The 23,439-nt window shown below is 46.8% G+C and overlaps 2 protein-coding genes across 4 annotated transcripts; one reads left to right on the top strand and one right to left on the bottom strand.

Annotated features, from left to right (window-relative positions):
• Positions 1-63: 63 nt before the first annotated feature.
• chrne (cholinergic receptor, nicotinic, epsilon) lies at positions 64-9,602 on the bottom strand. 2 transcript variants are annotated; one of them, XM_030362414.1, is made up of 12 exons: positions 9,445-9,594; positions 8,910-9,046; positions 8,452-8,496; positions 8,128-8,237; positions 7,546-7,701; positions 5,413-5,510; positions 3,965-4,165; positions 2,811-2,925; positions 2,117-2,231; positions 1,562-1,769; positions 1,119-1,252; positions 64-1,019 (listed from the first exon to the last, which is right to left on the bottom strand). In XM_030362414.1, exons 1-12 carry the CDS (start codon positions 9,506-9,508, stop codon positions 846-848), a joined length of 1,557 nt encoding a protein of 518 aa, XP_030218274.1. In that variant the 5' UTR covers positions 9,509-9,594; the 3' UTR covers positions 64-845. The 2 variants fall into 2 exon arrangements, with proteins under 2 accessions (XP_030218274.1, XP_030218273.1); XM_030362413.1 differs by having other exon boundaries at positions 320-1,019; positions 8,910-9,049; positions 9,445-9,602.
• An 8,729-nt stretch (positions 9,603-18,331) lies between these two features.
• On the top strand, positions 18,332-23,014 carry gltpd2b (glycolipid transfer protein domain containing 2b). 2 transcript variants are annotated; one of them, XM_030362201.1, is made up of 4 exons: positions 18,332-18,649; positions 20,943-21,001; positions 21,179-21,357; positions 21,814-23,014. In XM_030362201.1, the coding sequence occupies exons 1-4, from the start codon at positions 18,547-18,549 to the stop codon at positions 22,415-22,417; spliced, it is 945 nt and encodes a 314-aa protein (XP_030218061.1). In that variant the 5' UTR covers positions 18,332-18,546; the 3' UTR covers positions 22,418-23,014. The 2 variants fall into 2 exon arrangements, with proteins under 2 accessions (XP_030218061.1, XP_030218063.1); XM_030362203.1 differs by having other exon boundaries at positions 18,334-18,649; positions 20,943-20,992.
• Positions 23,015-23,439: the final 425 nt, after the last annotated feature.

Below are 23,439 nucleotides of genomic sequence, written 5' to 3'. Positions count from 1 at the left end.
ACAACGTATTTTTTAAAGGAATTTAACATGCTGATATAAATTAAAACACAAAATACAAAACCATAACATTAAATTATGTTTTATTCAAAAGGTATACATGCAAAAGCATCAGGTTCACTTAAAATAAATTATGTTTTTTATAAATGTGTTGCTTAAAGTTGTTTCAATTTCAAGTACTCGCTCAGTCAACTCTATGCTGCTAAAACATAACATCACACAAAATAAACCACAAAACTGACCAATGAAACATTAGTCGGTTTTAGGAAATGATGATCTCATATTGAAAATTTTCAATAAAAAAAAGCTTTTTTACTTCATCAAGTATTGTACTACTTTATTCCCTATACACCCACTTGTTGTCCTTTTTGACTGGTTATCATAGAAGACCTAGAAGATCATGGGGCAACTAATACACATCCAAACATCTCCATCAGATATAGTGTGTATAATGTGTAATACTATACAATGGAATACAAATTTTAGAAAAATAGCACTTCTTTTTACCAGACTCCACAGTCCCTGTCGAGATGGACTGTACCAATAGGTTGCTGTAAGGCCCATGACTCTTATCAGGCAACCTCGTTTCCAAAAGGAGCACCTCTGGCAATGACACGCCAGGTGCTAACACACATGCGCAACCCCTGACCTTTGAACCCTCAGAACTGGTTACAAGGGAATACAAAAATGAATCAAAACAAACCTTGGTACACGGACTCAGCTGGGCTCTGGATGGACGGCCGAGCGACCAGCTATCGAGACCAGCTGCCTCTACAGAGGGCACCGGTGAGGTCACCATTTGCATGGTTTAAAGTGTGCTGAATGTTCTTCTGTCCTGGTTGTTTTGTTTAAGATTCCCCCGGTACAAATTTTTTGGTTTGTCCAGGAAACGGAAACTCTGGCACACTGTTGAAGTGGCCGGTGAAGAAGATGGCCACCGTGCCCAGACTGAAGAGGAGTATGGCCACCCAGAAGCACACCTTGTCCACCATCTTGCCGATCAGCACCCAGCTCTCCATTTCCTGTTTGGAGAATCAGAGAAGGAGAAGAAAGGCTTGAGGAAGCCGGACATTTCTCGTCTGGATTCGGGTTGGACGGTAGGGGGGCACAGGGTCACTCACCGATCCAATGTCGTTCTGCTGTCTTTTGCTCTCAGCGATAAAGTTGCAGGCGTCCACGCATTGTTTGATCTCCGGCGCAGCTTTGGCCAAGCTTTTGTACAGGTTAGCCGTGCTGCTGACATCTATAGGTTCCTCTGGACGGGGGAGGGACCGATCAACCACAGTGACCAACAGAACCCTAGTACAGTAGTATCAGTCTGTACTAATAGCAGCACAGAGGCCCAAGCTACTGGTTTGATGCAATTTGTTGATATTAGCAGTGAAATCTTAAAAAATAAAGGATTTTCCTACATGGTATCATACTTATCAAATTATTAAATAAAACTACATTTACAAAGCTACATTTACATTTGAAATTGTGACGCATTAATCAACTTTAATTCATGTGTGCATTGCCAGAGGTCCAGCGTCAGCAGTGCTCCTCAGAGCGGGAGTGTTCGTACCGAAGGAGCGCGTGAGGCCGTGCCTCTCCTTCTGCTTGTCGAACAGCATCTCGCTGCGCGGCTGCTTCAGCACGTACTCCTCGGCCCGCTGCATCAGGCCGAAGGAGCTGCGTCTGCGCTCCCTCACGCCGTTCACCTCCCCCTGCACCTCCGCGTCGTCCACCAGCGGGGCCATGCCCAGGAACCGGGGGACGAGCTCGAGGAAAACCTGAACAAAACAAGACAAACACACGCAGCACACGCAGAGAGCAGTTGATTGGCAGAGCACAATCGTTCTCCTTTCGGGCAATGTGGTGTGATTCACGTTGAGTGTGTTTGGTCTATATCCGTGTTTTATGGCGTGTGTGTGTGTGTGTGTGTGTGTGTGTGCGTGCGCGTGTGCGTGCGTGTGTGTGGTTGGTTTTGATATCAGTTTGATATACATACATGTTTGATGGTTTGGGCGTAGTGTGGTGTTTGATATACATACGTGTTTGATGGTTTGGGCGTAGTGTGGTGTTTGATATACATACGTGAGTGATGGTTTGGGCGTAGTGTGGTGTTTGATATACATACGTGCTTGATGGTTTGGGACATGGTGTGAGTGCTGGGACTCCGCAGGGAAAAGTTGAGCACCACGATTTGGTTGGTCGCGATAAGTGTGGTGACGCACATGACGAAGATAATATACCTGAAGGGGGAGAACATTAAGAAGGGGGTGTTTGAGGAGATAACAGCCATAGCGTGTGGAGTATGTGTAGTGTGAAGCCAAACGATGGCAGATTGGATTAATACATGCACCATTGTCTCCCTCACAGTTTATCACTGTTCCACTGCTCCATTATAAGCACACGCTCACACCAACACACACTTCATGGGTTATTTGGACCAGGAAGACAATTAAGAAAGGGGGTGGAAAGAGGGAAGATAAAACATGGTCCCTTTAAGGCGTGCTGCCTACTTGGTTAGAGCAGTAGCTAGTTGAGCTTTCAGCTATTGGCTCAGCTCAAAACATATAAAAATGAGAATAAAAATCTATTAATCGATGAACCTCAAGCATGAATAAACCCTGGTCCGGGGAAAACCTCAGAATAAAAATTGTATCCCTGCTTGGTTTATTCATGACGATTAGTCAGAAAGATTTGGATTAAAGATCCTTATATTACAGTATATTAAATTGTTTTAAATAGCCCAGGAGTTTGAATCTGCAACATTATACATGTCTAACCCTACCACCAGCTCAAAGACACACACCCACACGCTGACTCACTTGCCAATGAGAGGAACGGACAGCGATGTCTCTGGGACCTTCTGCTGGATGAGGAAGAGGAAGACAGTCTGGGCGAGCAGCACAGAGATGGAAACCGTCAGCTTCTGTCCACCGGCTGTAGAGAGCCCAGGACAGAGAGTCAAGGAGGGGGTCATTGTTAGTGGCCTCAGGGCCGTAGCACCAAATCCTGGGCCCCTATACTATAGGTACTGATGGACCCCCTGCGCCAGGTTGTTGAGGGGGGGGGGGGGGGGGGGGGGTCCGGAGAGATTGTTGGGGGGGGGGGGGGGGGGGGGGGGTTGTGCGATTGTTGACGGGGGGGGTGGGGGGGGGGGGGGGGGGGGGGGGGGGAAGCAATTGTTGGCGGGGAGGGGGGGGTAAAAAAAAAAGGTAAGAATTTTTTTTTTTTTTGGTCATGGGCCCCCCCCCTGCCTTGGGCCCCCCCACAACTGTCCCCTTTGTCCCCCCAGTCCGACGGCCCTGAGTGGCCTACATGTTTTCAGACAGCTTTGTCTATCATCGTGGCTCTATTCAACAAAACCACCTGCGTTGTGATAGTGGCACAGACAGTGTAGACCAAGAACAGGATGAAAGGTAAAAACAGCAACTCTCATACATCCAGTCTTCTGTGTCTATGCTGACTGCTGCATGAGTGTAGGGTTCTGGGACTGTCCTACCGTCACAATCACAGCGTTCTGGCATAAAACTAAATTAGACAGCTCGGCAACGGCTTGTGCCATGACCAGTGTTCCTGAAAAAACATAAAGCTCTTAAAGCTTCTATGATATATATGGTAGAGGAGCCACCTTCAAGGGAAATGTCAAACAGACTATTTTCTAATATAAGAGAGTACTCATTTACACATGTGTTTAACAACTGTGTTTCCGCGTGAGAAAATCTGTGAAAGGTTGGACCATGTTGACACATAAACATCAAAGGGCCATGGTGCTGTTGTTGTTGTGTTATTGTTAAAATCGTGGACGGCGCGCCCATGCTAAATGCTCTTAGGCAGAATTGATCGATCAATTATATTGAGAACGGATGTTTGAGGGAAGCCATGAGAGACCAATTACGACGGTTTGATCTCCCAGACGGGTGTTGCCCTGTAACGACTGCACCACTTGCGGCTGCTGCTGCTGCTGGTAGGGACTGACCCTGAGCGGGCAGGAAGTAGGCCAGGACGACCAGCGAGGAGATGAGCGAGCAGGGCAGGATGACGTTGATGATGTAGAAGAGGGGCTTCCTCTTGATGATCAGGTTGTAGTAGATCTCCTGGTACTCCAGGTCGTCGGGGCTGTAGCGCTTGTCGATGCGCTTCCTGGCCGGCCGATGCACGATGGCCCACTCGCCGTTCTCTAAAGGCGGCGCGGGGGACAATATGGCGGAGGTTAGTGAGGAGGACGGCGGTGGGCAGCAGTAGCTCAGGAGGGAGGGAGGGTTGACTGTTAACCGGGAGGTTGCTAGTTCGATCCCCGTCTCCTCCTAGCCTAGCCCTCCCTGGTTGACTTCGCCGTCGGGGGGTGTGTGTGTGTGTGTGTGTGTGTGTGTGTGTGTGTGTGTGTGTGTGTGTGTGTGTGTGTGTGTGTGTGTGTGTGTGTGTGTGTGTGTGTGTGTGTGTGTGTGTGTGTGTGTGTGTGTGTGTGTGTGTGAATGGTTATAGGTCGCTTTGGATAAAAGCGTCAGCGCGATGAGGCCAGAATTGTGGTAGTGTTTAAGGATTAGGATGTGTTGATTAGTAATGAAATGTATCTAAAATGCACTCTACATTGCTTCGAATAAAGAATAGGATAATACTTTATTGATCCCAGATTGGGAAAAAAAAGCTAAAGAAAAGTGATAATATGGTCTTTGGGCGTAGCCCTGCCCTTCATTTGTAGGAAAAATATTGTAATACCTTCTTCATGTTATTCCTTTTCATAATATCAACAGTGTTCCTATGATCCTTTCAGTGCCATGTTAATGACCATAGTTTGTAACTCCGGGACCAACTTCTAGGGAACCCACCTTTGCTAAGCAGCCATCCTCCCACCCGCCCTTCTTCTACTTTTACCTATTTATTATTAGCTATTAATATTATTAATAGAATTATTAATAGTATTATTAGTATCATTAGTATTTATTAGTATTATTATTAGTAGTATTAGTACCATGGAAGCAGTGTCAGCAGTGTAAATGATGCATGACATCATCATACCTCAGTCCCATTAGTAATGGAAAGGTCTCCTTGTTTTGAGCCGTCCACAAACATGTGAACTGACACGGGCACAGCTGTTAAGGCGCACTGTTGGATCCCTTCAGCGTTAAGAGCTCTCAGCCCGCTCACTGTTCTAATGTTGAAGTCGTAAAAAAGGCGTAAATCTCAAAGCCTTTCATTGGTATCCCTTACAGGCTCATCCTTCATGAGGGCATCGCACAAAGGCAGGACACAAGAGGGCAGTGCCAACAAAAGATGCCAGATCCCTAGGTGAAACTAATAGCTAACGTGGCAGACTGCCAGACGCATACAGACACAGACATGGTCTGAGTGAGTGTTTGTGAGCGAGAGGGCCTGCTTGCGTGCATGAGTGGTTATTTGTGTTGGTTTAGGATTGGATTGGTGCACCTGTGAAGGCCTCAGGGTCGATGTCCACCCATTCAATAGTCTCCTCGTCCACGACGGCCAGGATCATATCTAGCTCATTGGCCGTGTACGTTTGGGACCTGCAGGGGAACAAATGTTTATTTCTAACAGCGTAACAAATAACAATCACTGGATTCACTCAATCATTGGATTCACTCAATCATAGGATGCACTCAGGCTCAATTTAGACGGAGACGATCTTGACAGAAAACACAAAAGTGTCGTTGCGTTCTCCCTTTTTATTACGCATTTAGACGTCTTTGGGGGGAAATCTGTCTGCGTACGTAGACGCAAAAGTGTCTGAAATTCAATGGAGTATGCACACCAGGTAGCTTGTTTGTCTATACTGCAAATGGATGTGACATATACGCGTACTAGAGATGCGCGGATGGGCTATTATTCCATCCGCAACCGCATCACAAAACGCTTGATCCGCCCGCAACAATTTTTTTGACCAATTTTCAAAACCGCACCCGCCCGCCATCCGCCTGTTGTTTTTAGGTATATGCGCTGCTGACGCGAGGCTAGAAAGTTCTTGCCTGTTCTTGAAAGGAGACTGATCCAATGCCGCAAAGATATTTAAAGGATAAAGTCCCTAGTATGAAAGCCTATTGACTATGTTGTAGCGGCGTAGCCTATCCCCAGAATATTATCAGTGAAGTGACGTCTGTCTCCGATCGATGCACAGGGAGAAACTTTAAAATAGCCAAGCACATCGGCAAACCTGACCTTACCATAGGCTAGTAGGCCTACACTTTTTTATCATTGTAATAAAACGCAATTTGGTACACCATTTTAATATGGTAATATAGCCTACTGTGTTGTTTTTTTTGCAAAATGAAAGATAGCCTTTTAAGGAAACGCCGACTCGAGCCTATTAATTCCGAAATTTCACCGCATTGAAGGCTATATAGGCTACTGTAACAAGCCCAACACTTGCTTGCTTGCCTTGCAAATCAAAGTTTTCCGACTATTTTTCTTACCTTATTTCTTATGTGTTGATGTTACTGAGCTAGAAGTTTAACTTGTTCTGCACATCTCGCGCTGCCAATGCCTGATGTCACTTCTGAGTCAAATCACTCAATCTCTTTGAAATTCCATATTCCACGAGTGGTAGGCTACAATGACTGGCTGTTTTAAAATATAACTTATACGAAACAAAATAACGCAGGCAGTTTCATCATCCTGATGAGAATTGGATTATTTCAAAATGTGCTTGGAAGTAGGTAACGACATTAAACAATGTGAATATATTTTTGAATTTCGTTGGTTAAACCGCCAACCGCCCGAATTTAATTAAAATATTATTTTTTGTCACGTCACCCGCCCGATCCGCGGTTTAACCGCGGAGTCCGCGGTTGCAACCGCCAACCGCGCATCTCTAACGCGTACGCGACGAGAACCAGCGTGAGCAGATCAGAGCACCCTTTAGCGTTGTTATTTGTTAACCTTTGAGACAGAAACGCAACGGTGGAGCGTTTCTAAGATTACCACTCTGGAGGGTGGTTTCACTTTGTTGCGCTTTTAAGCCCTGAAAACGCCGTTGCCGTCTGAACGAAAGGCACATCTGATAAAATATTGTGTCGTTTTCACCCATAAGCTTCGTCGTGTAAACAGGGCCTCATTCGCTTAATCACTGGATTCACTCAACCACTAGATTCACCCATTCACTGAATTCACTCACTGAATTCCCACAACCACTGAATCCACCCCATCATTGTATCCACTCAATCAATGAATTCACCCGATCACTGGATTCCCTGAACCAATGACTTCACTTAATCACTGAAATCCCTCAATCGCTGGAATCAATCAATCAGTAGTTTCAATCGATTACAAGATTCTCTAAATCACTGGATTCGATCACTCCATTCAGTCACTACAGTTATTGATTTCAGCGATTGATTGAGTGAGTGATTGCTACACTCGATACAGTCAAGTGCACTATCAAGTCTGTCCCTCTATCGTTCCTAAATATCAGGCTGCAGTTCTGATAGTGGAATGACAGAGCTCGTATCAAATCTGTCCCTCTGTCGTACCTGAACACCAGGCTGCAGCCTGCAGCTCTCCTAGTGAAATTACAGAGTTCGTATCCAGTCTGTCCCTCTATCCTACCTGAACACCAGGGTGCAGTTCTGATAGTCAAAGGGGAAGAAGGTGATCTCTATTGCGCAGGTGCTGCGGTAGATGGCCGGGGGCAGCCAGTACATCCAGCCTGTGTGGTCGATCAACACGTTGGCGTAGTACGCCACGTCAAACTTGCCGTCGATGCTGCAAATGATAGGAGAGACAAAGTATTACGATTAAAGTCACAACTCTTCTCTGTTTTGGCACAAAACAGATGGAACGAGCTCTGAATGTAAATGTAAAATGTATTCAAATGAAATTATATTATTATTAGAGAAAGTTTCATGAAGGAGAGATTGAGGGCAGACATGAAAGGACCTCAACTCACAGACTGATGTGAGTGCACGCACTCCCACACACCTATGCACTCACATACACGCACAAACAGGAATGAAGAAACACACACGCCTATGCATCCACACAAACATGCATACGGACACACACACACACACACACACACACACAAACACACACACACACACACACACACATACACATACACATACGTTCATGCTGCCATGTACACATTCACACATTCACGCCTCCACACCCACATACACGCAGGCTTACTTGTTCTCAAGGACAATGTCGGGGAGCCACACTGTGTGGTAGGGTACACGGATAATTTCTATCCCATAATATTTAGTCGGGTCCCAGGAGAGGCGATAATCAGTCCATTGCTGTGTAGGTGACATTGGAGAGGGAGAGAGAGAGAGAGAGAGTTTGTCACCTCTGATGTAAATATAACAAACAAAACAAGCGCTTATAGAAAGCATGAATCAGAATCCCACCGTTGGGACAGAGCGCCCCAGTGTCACTATTTTACAGCTGCGCAACAATGCTGAAATACACATGTCAATCAACCATGCAAATAGAACGCTTGTGAAGACGCACAATCTCAATCCACACGTTGGTCGTCAGAGTCTCCTCCTTTTCATTCTGAAAAAATAAATAAAGCAAACAAACAAAGTCACACAACACTCTGTGGACTCGAAACCACAGTTTGGGGTCTTTGAGGAAGAAAACATCTATTGAAAATAATGTGGATGATGACAAATACTTAAAAAGGGAAAAGGGAGCAGTGGGTTGATCGTTCCATCTGTCCTATGCTTGTGTGCATCAACTTGACATCATCAACTTGACATCATAAAACTGAAGTCGAATTAATTCTAGTTGCTTTGCTTATGACGTCTGCTAAATAAAATACCAGAGTTATTTGACCTGAAGTAAATACACCCCTGCACAGCTTTTTCAACCCTTGGATTTTGATCGATTTTGGATGAACAAACAAAGATTATGATTTACCCGAAGGCTTGTTTAGATAAGGTTCTGCCCATGAGCGGGGCTCTTACCAGGGAGATGAGGTTGGTGAGGGTGAGTTTAATCATGACCTGCACTTTATCCTCTGGTTTCTCCACGGGTCGGATATGCTTGACGTAGCTTTTGAACAGGTCTCGGATCAACTCCACCTCCTCGTTACCATCCACCCCTGCTGGGAGACACACAAGACCACCTTCAGGATGTGTGCGTGTTTGTGTGTGTGTACCAGAAAGTGTCTGGCTAAGTGTACAGTATGTGCGTGTGTGTATATCGCCTGCATGCGTGTTTTGATTAAATCCAATCAAATGAATGTGCTCCTGTCGCCAGTGGGAACTTGCCCAGTCTTTAGGTGTTGGAAAAAGGCCCAATCTGAACTTTTTATGCAGTTACCCTGCAGCTAGATAAGTGTGTGGTGTCTTTTTGTATCTAGTCGGTATCATTAAGCAGCAAATCCCCCGTGGTTAGCCACCAGACACACACTAACCCTTACCCGACACACCACACAGCTAGCGGAGAACTAAAATACAAAGACTAGAACAAAGTAAAGATGGGTTTGAATGAACTTACTGTGTAAAAGCGACACCCCGAGCACGACCAGGACAGAGAGTATCCCAGAGAGCCGCCCGGCCATCGTGTCGTGTAGTTGTAGCGAGACCCAGAGTAAAGCAGAGGTTATTTCCGACAAGCCTTGCCCCCCGCTCTCTCCGGCCGTCGCAGAGCCCCCCCCAACCCTCCCCAAGGCCTCTCCAGCACCCCCCATCTCCCCCCCCCCCCCCCCCCCGAGGCCCCTCCAGCCCCCCGATCCTGCGGGGCCTTCGTCTGTCTCTCCCAGCTGTCGCTCGGCCCAGCTCCGGTTACACAGCAGCCGGGAAGCACTTAGCTTTTAATACGTCGCACCGCGGGCCCTGCTCGATAATCATCATGATCACGATTACGCACGATTGTGGTCGAGGAGTGGCGGGCAGAGAGTGTGAGACGACGCGTGTTGTGATAGAGACACCTGTCAACAGGACAACAACGTCCAGATCGACAATGGTCTACAGTGGGCCCGCTTGGAGGGTCTGCCCCGGAGCTATAAGGGTCGTTTTACAGCCCTAATCTTTCAACAGAGCCCACTATAACCCCGGGTGGCACAGGTTGAAAGTGATGATGAATTTTCAGATTGCTCTGTTTTTGTGTGTGTGTGTGTGTGTGTGTGTGTGTGTGTGTGTGTGTGTGTGTGTGTGTGTGTGTGTGTGTGTGTGTGTGTGTGTGTGTGTGTGTATGTACGGTATATATCTCAATCCTAAATGAAGTGCGTAAGAATGCTGGGAGACAGAGAGAGAATGTGTGTGTGTGTGTGTGTGTGTGTGCATGTGTGTGTGTGACAGGAGAGAGAGCGAGAGAATGTGTGTGTGTGTGTGTGTGTGTGTGTGTGTGTGTGTGTGTGTGTGTGTGTGTGTGTGTGTGTGTGTTTGTGTGTGTGTGTGTGTGTGTGTGTGTGTGAGACAAAAGAGAGAGAGAACGAGAGAGTGTGTGTAACTGTGCAACTGTCCAAGGTGAACAGCTGACTGGGACTTCTTGGTTCCATTCCGCTGAAATGCATCCTGGGTAATAACATATACGTGCGTCTTGCAGAGCACCATGGATGAGTCTTGCACCAAGACAGAATTTCTGTGTGTGTGTGTGTGTGTGTGTGTGTGTGTGTGTGTGTGTGTGTGTGTGTGTGTGTGTGTGTGTGTGTGTGTGTGTGTGTGTGTGTGTGTGTGTGTGTGTGTGCGTGCGTGCGCGTGCGTGTGTGTGTGACCATTTCATTCATTTTTTCGGAAAAAGTTTGCATATATCGACCAGTCCTACCTTTAACCTGTAATTTAGCCTGTTCGCCCCTAGTGACATTTGGGTTTCGTAAGGTTTGATGTACCTCTAATTATAGTGGCCTATGTTAGTGAAATGGAGATGATCTCCTTGGAAGTAAATTGAAACTCAAGAATGCTGGTTATGTGTTTGGCGGTTGGCAGAGGAGCGCTGAGTTTATTTATAACTCAATTGAAACTTCTGAAAAAACGTATTCGTTGTTGTGTTGTGGTAGGATACGTAAATTCTAACACGCTAATTTACCTGCTATTTATCAAGGATTTGTAGAATGAAAACATCAACGTGGCAATAAATTTGTTTCCAATAATCGTCTCTCCAGATATTTGTCGAGTAGGGAGAATGCAGCTCTACATAGTATGCTCCGTAATGTCTTGGAGTGGTTTAGGTTCATTTATTCATGCCTCAGCGTAGACAGGATTCTTGTAGTCGTTTCGTTTGTTTATGTTCCGTACTGGCATCCTTGTCGCCACGTGACGCCGAGGATATCATCCAAGCGGCGCTTGTCTCTCCCTCTTTTCTTTTTTCTTTTTTATTCAAATATATCGGTGTACTAAACATGTAAGTCAGCCAAATATCCTATAGCCGACATAACCAATGACAAATTACATTTTTAGATAAATAAGCCTAAATAGAGAGAGAGAGAGAGAGAGAGAGAGAGAGAGAGAGAGAGAGAGAGAGAGAGAGAGAGAGAGAGAGAGAGAGAGAGAGAGAGAGAGAGAGAGAGAGAGAGAGAGAGAGAGAGAGAGAGAGAGAGAGAGGGAGAGACGTTGAACGAATAGAATAGAATAATAATATAATAGCCGATAATTAATGCAATATAAAAATTGCCCTTCCTACGTTGACTGAACAGGTATAGGCTATATAGGCCTATATATTATTTTCGTAAATAGTGTATTTTCTACTAGGCTATATGTGACATATAGACATATATGCTGATTCCAAGGAAGATGGTCTATTATATAATGTAAATGTGTCAGTATTAGGCCCTATGTACGTGGGATACAAATGAATAAAATCGATACTACTTTATATCGGGTAGGCCTATTAATGGAGTGATATTTGCTACCGACACTGATGCGTCCCCCCGTGTGATTGAACTTGGCGCAGAATAGTAAAGATAAGCTACTTTATCTCGGTGTCTGTCATAATGCATGCTTTTGTTACCGAGGCAAATACACATAATAGTAAGATACGAGTATTGTGGATATCACCCGCTCTTTATTGTTGCAGAAGAATGAGGAAGATTTTAGTTAATTTGCCTGCGGTGATAAAGTGAATACAAAGTAGGTCTAGGTAACAATACCTGGATGTATAGGACGATTGGACCGTTTTAAAAGCCTGTGCGAGACAGAGATTAGACAAGCAGCGAGACTAGCTTCAATACTCGGCCAACGAAGTGAAAGACAAAGAGATGAGCAAGAGAATGAAGCCCATCGAGGTGCAGACTGCAGAATCGCTGAACAGAGTGGGCAGGGCATTCTGTGTGGGCGGGGCCGTAATACGCGGAGTCGTCAGATGCCGCTGCGTGACAGTCTCATCTGCAGGCTGAACAGCGAGAACCCGCAGACGCGGATTATGACAAAGAAGGATCTGAAACGAGACTGCTCAGTAAATGGAAATCATCAGCGTCATATGCAAATGAGGTACAAAGGAAAGGTAAAATGAGAGGAGTTGCTCGGGGAAAACGTTTTTCACCAGACGACTTGACATATCACAGGCAGCCATGCTTTCGGTGTGGGAAAGAGACACGTGACTCCGCTGATTGGCGGTTCAAAGATAAAGACAGTAGACGCTGTAATATCAAAGGACACATTCTGAAAATGTTCTAATCTAAGCATAATAATGATAAATTATAAACAAAGAAAATAGGAATATGTGATATAAATGTACATAATTTCACTGAAAGAGACATAAGTGATGGAGAAAGTGAGAAGAGTTGTCATGTCTTAAACTCCATTCTATAAAGACGGACCGTTAAATCATATTAGTTAAACCTAGAAGGAAGAGGTAGAGGGAGTAACACTATGAATGGATTTAGATACCAGATCTACCCCACTCTTTGTAAATACTCACAAAGACGTTGTGAAAACCATCCTAAATGTGAAAATGACTCATATCCCACTGATGGAGGAAATGAAGAAAGAGGAGAAAATATCTCCTATGGCTAAAGCAAAAGTCTTTGAAAAATATGTGTGTTGACAAATGGAGGTGTGCCCATATTTTGACCGGGATGGCTGTGGAGCGTTGACCCTAACTGGCAGTCAATAAAGGCAAGCCCCTCTACAGAGCATCGAGGGGCTAACGCAGATACTGGCTAGACCTGTGTCCCAAGACGGAATAGACACATAAAACAAGTGAAAGCACAGATCATACTCAAGGATGGGGCGGCATTTGTTGCAGGAGGTAGAGCAGGTTGGTAACCGGAAGATTGCTAGTTTGATCCCCGGCTCCTCCTAGTCACCTCACCTCCTGCGTCGAGGTGTCCCAAAGCAAAGCAGCTAACCCTAATTGCTCCCGACGAGCTGGTTGACGCCTTGCATGGTTGACAACTCTGTCGATGTGTGAATATGTGAGTAGGTAAGTATTAGGAGATATTGTACAGCGCTTTTAGTGGCCACTGGTTTGTGTGCTACATAAATGCAGTCCATTTACCATTTTTCATGCTGCCAAGCCTAAGTTTCACCAGGCTCAAGTAGAGAAGACTGATGGCAAACTGTTTTGTTGAGATCAGTCCTAAGCAATTCCCATGCATCTTTGCATAACTGCCATGTGAAGAGCAATGTTCAAAGATTGATCTTGCTCAGGCGTACCGGAAAATGTAGATGGAAGACGCATACTGGAAATATCTATAACTCCACAAAAGACCTGTATCAGTGCACCAGATTGGTGCTTGGCATGTGAAGTGCTCACTGAATATGGCAATCGCGCCATGGAAGCAGTACTACCAGTGACATCGGGAACCAGATGTTATTAGGATGATAGTATTTTAACTGGAGCTGATGAAGACACACCTGGCAAAACTATGAGCGGTGCCGTCAAGGTATAGTTATTGATTGGGATGGAGCATAATAAACATCAGTGTGAAAGTACAAGAAGCTAGCATGCCGGAGTTAGCCAAAATGCTAGCTTACATCCCTGTCAGTGTTTCCGCTAGAAAAAATTGGTGCCGGTCATGTGACCTGTAAGGTTTCATTTTAACGTTTTTAGATCAGGCCCAGAAAATCAAGCCCTGCCCGACCCGAGCCCGTTCACGTTCTGTCCGAGCCCGGCCTGGCCCGACACATTAACTGTAATTATGAGCCCGACCCCGATTTCAACCCAATTTTTTTTTTTATACATGTGTAACTTTGTTCACATTTATTACTTAAGCCTACCGACGCGCAGCGGAGGTGTCTTGCTTCGCTCTGAAGGGGCTTATTTTCGATAATGACTGGCGACGTTCTATACATTATCCCGCTTATTACACGGCTACTTGCCAAAACGAAAAAATAACTTCACATAGCGTGTATTTTTACAATTTATTCGTTAGCAGCATTCGTAGTGTTGATCAGTCGAGAAATAGTCTTCCTAAGTCGTTGACGTCACTTAGCAACCGAAGACGCTGGGGTTCTCAAGTTACCGGACTACTTACTACCCATGCAAGTGAACGGAGAGTTCCACGGCATTGAGAAGACCCGTGTAATAAATGCCTATAATATTTCTGTGGGAAATATCGTCCCGACCCGGCCCGCGGGTCGGGTCAATCAAAACCCTCATTGTTTTACATGAATTGGCTAAACAAATGACCACTGTAGCATATTTAAACACAATTCCAATTGTGCAGAGAATTATTTCCATTGGTAATTTTGAGATTTAGAATTTTCGGTCCCCCTCATTTTTTTCCGGTCAATGACCGGTAGTTACCGGACAACGGAAACTCTGATCCTGGTTCCCCAGGAGGTGTTCGGACTGATCCGTTTCACCTGAAACAGCAGACTGTGTTGCACCTTTTTAACCGTTGCTGCAACTGATCGCCAAATGGGAATCGTCAAAAAACTCTGAAGTGTTTAAGACCGCTAAACAGTTGAACACATCGCATGATGTGTCAACTCACATTGATCCCAGTCTCAATCTTGCCTTCAGGGAAGGAAAGGAAAGGTGGTCGAGTCTCCTCGGGAGTAATGGTTACCGTCATGATTCCTTTCTATAGCTTATACAGAAAGGGGATGCCACACCTCTCTGCCCAGAGCAGTTAGGTCGAGGCGTCTTGCTCTGGGGCACCTCGTCAGTGAACCTTCCGGTTACCAGCCAACCCCGTCGGCCTCCTGAGCTACTGTGTGGACGCAACCAGGCAAGACTGCTTCTTGCCTGCACCCCTTCCCTGAATGGCGTTGGCTCTGATCTCTGAACTCCGCCCAGTGCAACTAAGCCCAAATAAATGACTGAGTATGTATCATGTAACATAGTGGGTGAAGCAGTGGAATCAGTTCTACGGAAAGCACGTAACATCAGTTACTGATCACCAACCCCTCGGCCATTTGTAACTTCAAAAGTGTGTTCCGTCGATGGCCGCCTGCAGCTTACAACGACGGGCTGTGTTCCTTGGTGCACACGCCCACACCCTAGAGTTGAAAGGGACGACACAACATAGGAACACAAATAGACTCTCTGCCCTGCCTCTTGCCACACCCTGCTGAGGGCTCAACTGATCCGGCCGACTGGTTCCACGCTACTCCCCTTCCCCGTCCACTTAAGGTCACCAACGCCCAAACACAGAGAGAGATTAAAGAGATCCTATCCCATCTAAAGTATATGAGCTGGTGGTGAAGGGATGCTCATGGCCAACCCCATCTCCCTGAGTAATCCTCCCGGAGTTCAAGACCTTCATCTCAAACTCCTGGTGGCGACAGTAGCTCAGGAGGAAGAGAGGGTTGACTGGTAACCAGAAGGCTGCTAGTTCGATACCCGGCTCCTCCAAGCTGAGTGTCAAGCAGTCCCTGAGCAAGACGCCACACCCTGACCGCTCCTGATGAGCTGGCTGTCGCCCTGCGTGGTAAACTCCACCGTCGGTGTGCAAATGTGTGAATGACTGGTTGACAGTCGCTTTGGAACAAAGCGTCAGCAAAATCCCCTGAATGTAAATGTAAGACAGACATCAAAACAACTGACCTCAGGCACTCTGCACCTGGCAACGAAGAGCCATGCGGAAAATTTGGTACAATCTTTCTGGCAATTAATGAAGGAAATGGGGAAGGAAGGGATGTGTCCACCACAGGAAGTAGCACTGAATCACTGCCCATGTGACCACTGGACAGACACCAGCAACGCTGTGCATGTCTGTCGCAAAGCCCTGAGAGCAAACTTGGAATTACTGAACTTGTAGGATAAACAATGTTCTGCTATAGAAACACACGTACAACAACACAAATGTAATATTCAGCGGCCTACACAAAGTGCCATTCAGCTAGTGCTAGTCAGCATCTGAAGGGCAGTTGTGTACGACAGGTCACCCCGGGCCAACTGTTTCAAATGGCAACAGTTTAATAAGCCTGCTTCTCCCCACAGTGCACCCGCTGATTCTCCAGATTACTGAGAGTGTGTGTGGCGAGCATTGTGCAGACAAATATTCCAAACAGGGTCACATGTCCCTCACATGGTTTGGTTGTGTTCCTTCTCTACCGTCTCCCCGCTCGATTCAGACGTCACCTTTGGTCTGCGGCGTGGAAATAAAAAAATGTGGGGAAAAAAGGCGTAAGGAAAGACCCCATGACCAGAGGCCCCTCCTCCGCCCCCTCCCCCCCCTCCCCTGATGAATGGCCCTGCTTTCCCTCTCCCCTGGCCTCGCCCCTCCTCACCACCATTGTAGGGAGACTCGCGCCTCATGAGCACACATGTGCTCGGGATTGTTCCGTTCGGATCAGCGTCGGCGGCCCCCTCCCCCAACGGCTCCCACAGCAAAAAAAACAAAACAGCACATCAACCGGGGTTTCCTCTGCGCTGATCACACACACACACACACACACGCACACACAGAGTGGTTGGGAGGGGGGAGGGACCATCCTTTGGAGTCCAGCCTTCATTCAGCCAACGACGAGGCAGACTTTAGACCTGGATATGGAGATTTTGGCAGTGCAAAGGTCCCCCGCGCACCGCTGTGTCTCTATCGAAGCCGTGACGGTGGCCTCATAAAAAAACATTGCACTCACAACAACGTCGCTCAATAGGAGTCCTCTGGGTTGCTCTTGTTTCACATCAGGACAGCACGAGAGAGATAGAGAGAGAGAAAAAGATAGAGAGAGAAAAAGATAGAGAGAGAGAGAGAGAGAGAGAGAGAGAGAGAGAGAGAGAGAGAGAGAGAGAGAGAGAGAGAGAGAGAGATGGAGATAGACAGATTCTTTGTGAACTTGAAATAGAGAAGTCATGGAGAGAGGATTCGTGAGAAAGAGAGATAAGGAGGGAGGGAAGGAGAGATACACAGAGATACAGAGATGCAGATTCTGTGGTACAGAGCGGAAGGGGGGGGGGGGGGGGGGGTTAGCGGACGTGCTACGGCGACCGCCGACCGCCGCCGTGGGAGAGAAGAGCAGCACAGCAGCATAGACTCTATCGTTCATTAACAGCCATGACTTGTTGATGTTGTCTCTGGTTCCTCGGACAGCCTGGTGGGTCCCAGAGTGTGTCCGATTCGTGTTGGCCTGACACGGCCCTGCAGGCAGATAAAACATGGGTTACTGGAGAGGACAAACAGATCAATAGCTGGGGTTCTCAGGGAGACGGGTGCGCCCCTACCCTCACCTCGACCATGCTTGTTCCAGCCCCTTTGTCCCCTCAGCCCCAGATCCGGGCAGATGTGTATTTGGGACATGAGAGTTTACTGTTGCAGTCCATTTTGGGGTCTGTGTGAGTTTGTGTGCGTGTGCGTGTGCGTGTGCGTGTGCGTGTGCGTGTGCGTGTGCGTGTGTGTGTGAGTGTTTATGGGAAAGAGAAACCCTGAGAGAGAGATAGAGAGAGAGGGGAGAGGGAGGGGGAAAGCCAGGGGTGAGAGTGGGAGGAGAAGCAGGACCAAGTGTTTACTCTGGCCAGCCATATAACTGGTATATATTGGAGATGTTTCAAGGCAAAGGGGGTTACCAGTTTTCAGGACAAGGGCTGGTGTTCCCCAGTATCAGCCAGCGGCGGTAATCTCTGAACCCTCGCGTTGAGCAACTCAGCAAAATCCAGGACAAACAAGCAAGAGTGTGTGTGTGTGTGTGTGTGTGTGTGTGTGTGTGTGTGTGTGTGTGTGTGTGTGTGTGTGTGTGTGTGTGTGTGTGTGTGTGTGTTTATATATAGAAGACAATCAATCAATGAATGACAACGACAATCATCAACCAAAAAGTAGCTGCAAGTGCAGACCCAGCGGGGGGAGGGTTGGGTCTCCTGGGCTTCTTCATTCAGAAGGAGAAGGAGACAACTATTCCCTTCTTCTTCCTTTTGCGTCTGTCTGCGAGTGAGTGTGGTGAGCGACCGTGTGGGACCGCATGTGCGTATGTCGCTGAGAATCGGGGAGGAGTAACAGCGAGAGAAGTGAGAGGAAAAGGGGGGGGGGGCAGAGGAGGGGTGGTGGAGTCTGGGTGGCGGGGGGGACGGTAGAGTGGGGTGGGTTTGAAGCCGGGGACCAATCCGGAGTAATTGTGGTGTGACAGCCAGTGCAAGGAACTCCAGGAAATCTGATGTGAAACCAGAGAGAGAGGGAGGGAGAGAGAGAGAGAGAGACACACACATACACACACAGAACAGAGCCAGATAAGGAGACGGAGAGAGAGAGAGAAGGAGAAGGGATCCAAGGGGGACTGAATGCAGCCGCGGCAGGGAGAGGAGAGCGAGGACATGGGTGTGAAGAGCAAGGCTGCCGCCGCGATCGTCATTCTGCTGCTGTTCCTCGGCTGCTTGTGGCTACGTGAGTACTCCCCCCGACCACCGACCCCCAACCCCCCACCACCCCCCTCCCCCCCCCACCCCTATAACCCCCATACTTGGGGTAACCGGCACGTGTTCCTGTGTGTATGGGGGTCTCGTTTGTTTTGTCTGCATCCTTGTGTTTTGTGTGTCCGTGTCCGTGTTCACGTCCGTGTATGCGAGGGAGTGAGTGATTGAGTGTGTCAGCGCTGTGCATCTGCTCAAGGCTTCTCTGCCTGGAGTGTATTGAGTGTAGGTTGGGAATGTGTCACATGTTCGGCTCCAGGAACTAGTGGGGTTTAGCGCGTGGTGGGCTGAGCGGCTCACAGATCCATGATAGCCAGCATCACTGTGTGCTGTTTGTGAGGTGTTTTTTTTTACGGACAATGTCTATCATTCAGTGGCAGAGGAATTCACATTTTAAACCCTGATGCTATCATTTAATTTGTGTCATGTGTGAGGAGCATTGTGGTGAAATAATTGTCCTTAAAGAGCAGTGTACGTCTGCACACTGAGCTGGGATTGAGCCGGAATCCCGGTGTTATTTAGACAATGACAGGTTTAAGTCATACCAGATTTGGAGAGGACCTTTGCATACTGACTGACTAATTTGAATAGTTGAATGTCCAATAAACATTTAGTCATTCATGAAGAATGAGGATATTATTTAAAATGCACTGATAACTGAAAGGGATGGAATCCATTGTGGATACCCTAATGAATCATATAAGATGAAGATACTGTCAAAGGGATTGATTAGCATTGCAATCTCAGAGGCTTAAACAGAAACTGTGATGGTTTGAGTCATGTGTATGGTATGAAGGCAGGCCCTAGTCTGGAAACTCAGGTTTAGCACCTAAAATGCTGAATGGCTACAGGTATTTAACAAACAACAGCTCCATCTCCTCATTAAGTCTCATAATCCCTACAGGCACAATGAAATACAGAATCATTCACATGGTACAACATATGACCGCATCCACACGGTACAACAAATCATACTGTTCATGTAGTCCGATGGATCAAATCAATGAGCATTTGTGACTGCAATGAACAGCAGAACAGAAGACCAACACACTTCAAAGAATGAGAACAAAGCTGCAGGCATGTCTTACGGCCAGTACTGATTTCTGTAGAACCTTTCAGAACTAGATACTAACAGGGTTACAGATAGCAGTGACAAGATTGGGACTGACAAGGGCATGCAATGTCAGCAGGCAGTTGATAGCAACAAGACTGGGAACAAACGCAACCAATCGATTGTAGATATGATGCTAAAGTCCGCCTGTATCTAGTCATCTCCTTTAGAATCGAAGGATCTGTGCGACCCAAACTAAAATGCAGGTTCTGTCCTCAAAAATCTGGTTATTTGTGCCTTGTTTCTCTCTCTCAAGATATCTTAAAACAATACAGGATTATCTGGCACATAGCTTGAACGGTTATAGTTGATGCCATCAAGCCTACTGCATTTGTGGATGCAATTTGTGTGTGTGTTTCTTCCAATCCAATCCATCTGTACAAACAGATGACTCTTGTTTCATTCTAAACTTCTTTGACAATAGAGATAGTTTCCATATCGGTTGAGGGCCCACAGCTCATTTGGTTATTGTACCAAATTCTAAAGTACTAATTTTCCCAGCAACCCAGCAAAATAAATAACAATGAGTCAGAGGTCTGTAGTTCACACGCTCCTGAGTCTTTGCTGTTTGACAGCCTGCCGTTTAACATCTTTGCTGCGTTGCTTTGTCCACACAATCTCAAAGATAAAGAGGTGAGAGGTTTGTGTTTGCGGTATAATTATTGGAAAATAGCAATGGATTACCCGAGAGGTCCTATGAGGAGTTTCAAATGAATGGATTATCGAAAATGTAGATTCTGTATATATTGCTTTAAACACTCAAAATGGAGGTCTTTACCTTTATAGGGTGGTTGCTTTTTTTTAATGTTTAACATGTTTATGCAACACATAATCATGTATCTTATGTCTAAATCAATTTATTATTCTTAAAACCATATGGGTGCATTTAGATTTCCTCTTTATAATTCAACAGATAAAGTAGTAACTGCAACATTGTATTATTTGGATAAACTTTACATTTTAAAATCGGTATTGAAAGAGATCTATATATAATAATACATTGTCAATGCTGGAAGACTGTGCTCGCAAGTCCACAGGTTGTAGCATCCTGCACTGCAAACACATATACTATATTTGCATCTGCTTCTTTTGTACATATTGGATTCCTGCTATCTCTTCTGACCCCCCGCTTCCCTTGTTGACTCGTTTCCTACAGAGGGAGGCCTGGACTACCACTGGGACTCCTGCTTGAAGAGTTACAACCAGGTAAACAATGTAAGAGACTTCTCAAAGTATGCTCCCTTCATTGAAGAGCAGATTTCTCTGGTGTTTCTTTCCTGACTCAAAGCTGTTGGTTTGACTCCAGTGTCTCTCGGCCTCCCCCTGACTTGCAAATGCTCTTTCTCCCTCCCCTTTCTCTGTGTCTCCCCTCTCTCTGCCTCTCGTTTCCAGCTCAACCAGTTGACCAACAGAAGTGGGTCTGGGGAGGCAGAGGGCCCATTGCGACAGGAGGGGTGTCCGGGCCAGACCTTCCAGGTGTCCGCCCTGCTCTCTCACCTGCAGGATGCCTCGGCCTCGCGCTCGGACATCATGCTGCAGCCGTATCTCTCCAGCTGGGATGAGCTAGTCAGGTGGGAACACGCACACAAAAGCACAGCATGAAAACGTGTTAAGACGTGTTAAGCGTGTTAAGAGAACACGGCCACAGAGCAGGGCCAAAACTGCCTGTAACAAAGGCAAGGCACAAAAGCTAGGAGTTTGACCCCGGGCACTACACTGTGTAACCGGCGGGAAGCCCACTGCTCCTAGCAGGCTAGGATGGCTCAAATGCAGAGAAATCCTTTCCACACGGGGGTTAATAAAGTATCAATTCTGCTTCTGAAATTGGTTCACTCTTAGAAAACCGAGAGAACCTTTTTACCTGGTATACTGGATTTAAACCTTGAACAGGAAGGTAAGTGTCTTACCTGTTGGTTGGTTCTGTGTTGTAGGTTCGAGGAGGTTGTAAAGTGTCTGACCCGGTTGGTTCTGTGTTGTAGGTTCGAGGAGGTTGTAGAGTGTCTGACCCGGTTGTTTCTGTGTTGTAGGTTCATGGAGGCTCTCGGCCCTATGGTCGGGTTAATATCCAACGAGATCGAGACCAAGACCACCCTGATCCGCCAGCTGGCCCTGGCGGTAGAGGAGGGTCCGGAGGCCGAGCTCCGTCCGGACCACCCGCCGGCCCGGTTCGCCGGCACCTCGGGGGCCGACGACCGCGGCGCCTACCGCTCGGTGCGCTCCATGATCCAGGTGGAGCTGCAGAGCGGCCTGGTGGACTTCCATCAGACCAGCGACTCGGGCTGCCGCACCCTGCTCCGCCTGCACCGCGCCCTGGACTGGCTCCGGCTCTTCCTGGAGAAGCTGGCCGAGACGCCGGCCAGCGGCACCAGCGGCCGCCTGCGGAGCCCGTCGGAGCTGTGCCGCGAGGCCTACCAGAGCACGCTGGCGCACCACCACACCTGGTTCGTCCGGCGCGCCGCCGAGCTGGCCTTCATCGCGCTGCCGGAGCGCGGCTTCTTCTACCGGCTGGTCTGCGTCCAGAACCAGGAGGAGCTGAGCAGACTGCTGCTCCGCGTCGTGGCGGCCATCGCGCAGGTGTACGACAGGACTCAGGGGATCCTGGAGGACAACCTGATGCTGGACCTGCCCTAGTGCCCCGGGGCCAGGCAGCAGAGAGATTAAGAGACTAACCGCAGCTTCCGTGGTAGGCGACCCCTCCACGCCAGGATCTACCGCGTGCTGACTACTTCATTTGAGGACCTTCTGCCAAATACAGGGTTTACCACCCCAGGTGCCAAATCTAGAGGACTTGTTTTCTTCCCAACCAAACTGTAGCGGGAACAATCAACTAATGCCCTAGACGTATTTACGTTTCAATTGTAACATTCCTCTGCACTCGACATTACCTCCTTATGTGAGGTAGACACACTGTCTTAATATTTTATATATTGAAAAGAAAGTTTGCTGAAAGACAACTATAATTTATTTATATGAATTAATCATTGAAAACAGTCCCACTTGGTGTATACCTAAGCATTTTTGCCTTAAATTATCTATAAATAGGAAAATATGGATTTATTGAAATATATTTTATAAAAGACTGATTTAATTTTATTTTTGGGTGAAAATTATGAATGTAACCATCTTAGAATATTTCTATAATAGATTTTACATTGTGAAAAGATTTTTATGACGTTTGAATAAAAAAATTATCTGTCAGATAAAACAAATCACAATCATCAATGTAAAGTTTGGTCTCATTGATTGTCTCTGAACTGCTAGCATGCATCTCACGTGATAGCCTTTATCCTTCAGCAGGTATAATCAGCTTTCACAACGCACAATCTTTACTTACGCAACGTTTGAGAGATAATCAGATCTATGACATGCGATTAATATCCCCTACGTTTCTGTGCCAGACCAACCGTGTAATGGAAACATATCACTATTTTCAGTCAGCAAACATTTGTCCATGAGAAATATAAAAATCGAATCAGATTTAACGATCAACCTGCTCTCATCAAAATAAACGACATGAGACAACTGCCAATGCAGATCAGTCCTTTTGGGACAACCTCGTCAGGTGGCCCGCGTGCCACGGCAGGCCTGCGTCGAGTTCAACCGGGCGAGCATGGCGTGTCCCGCTGCCGTCGGCCACCGGTGCTTTCAGACTA

This window comes from Gadus morhua, chromosome 7, assembly GCF_902167405.1.
Source record: "Gadus morhua chromosome 7, gadMor3.0, whole genome shotgun sequence".
Taxonomy (NCBI): Eukaryota; Metazoa; Chordata; class Actinopteri; order Gadiformes; family Gadidae; genus Gadus; species Gadus morhua.
The sequence above is the reverse complement of the archived record's forward strand: the minus strand, read 5'-3'. Positions and strand labels throughout refer to the sequence as shown.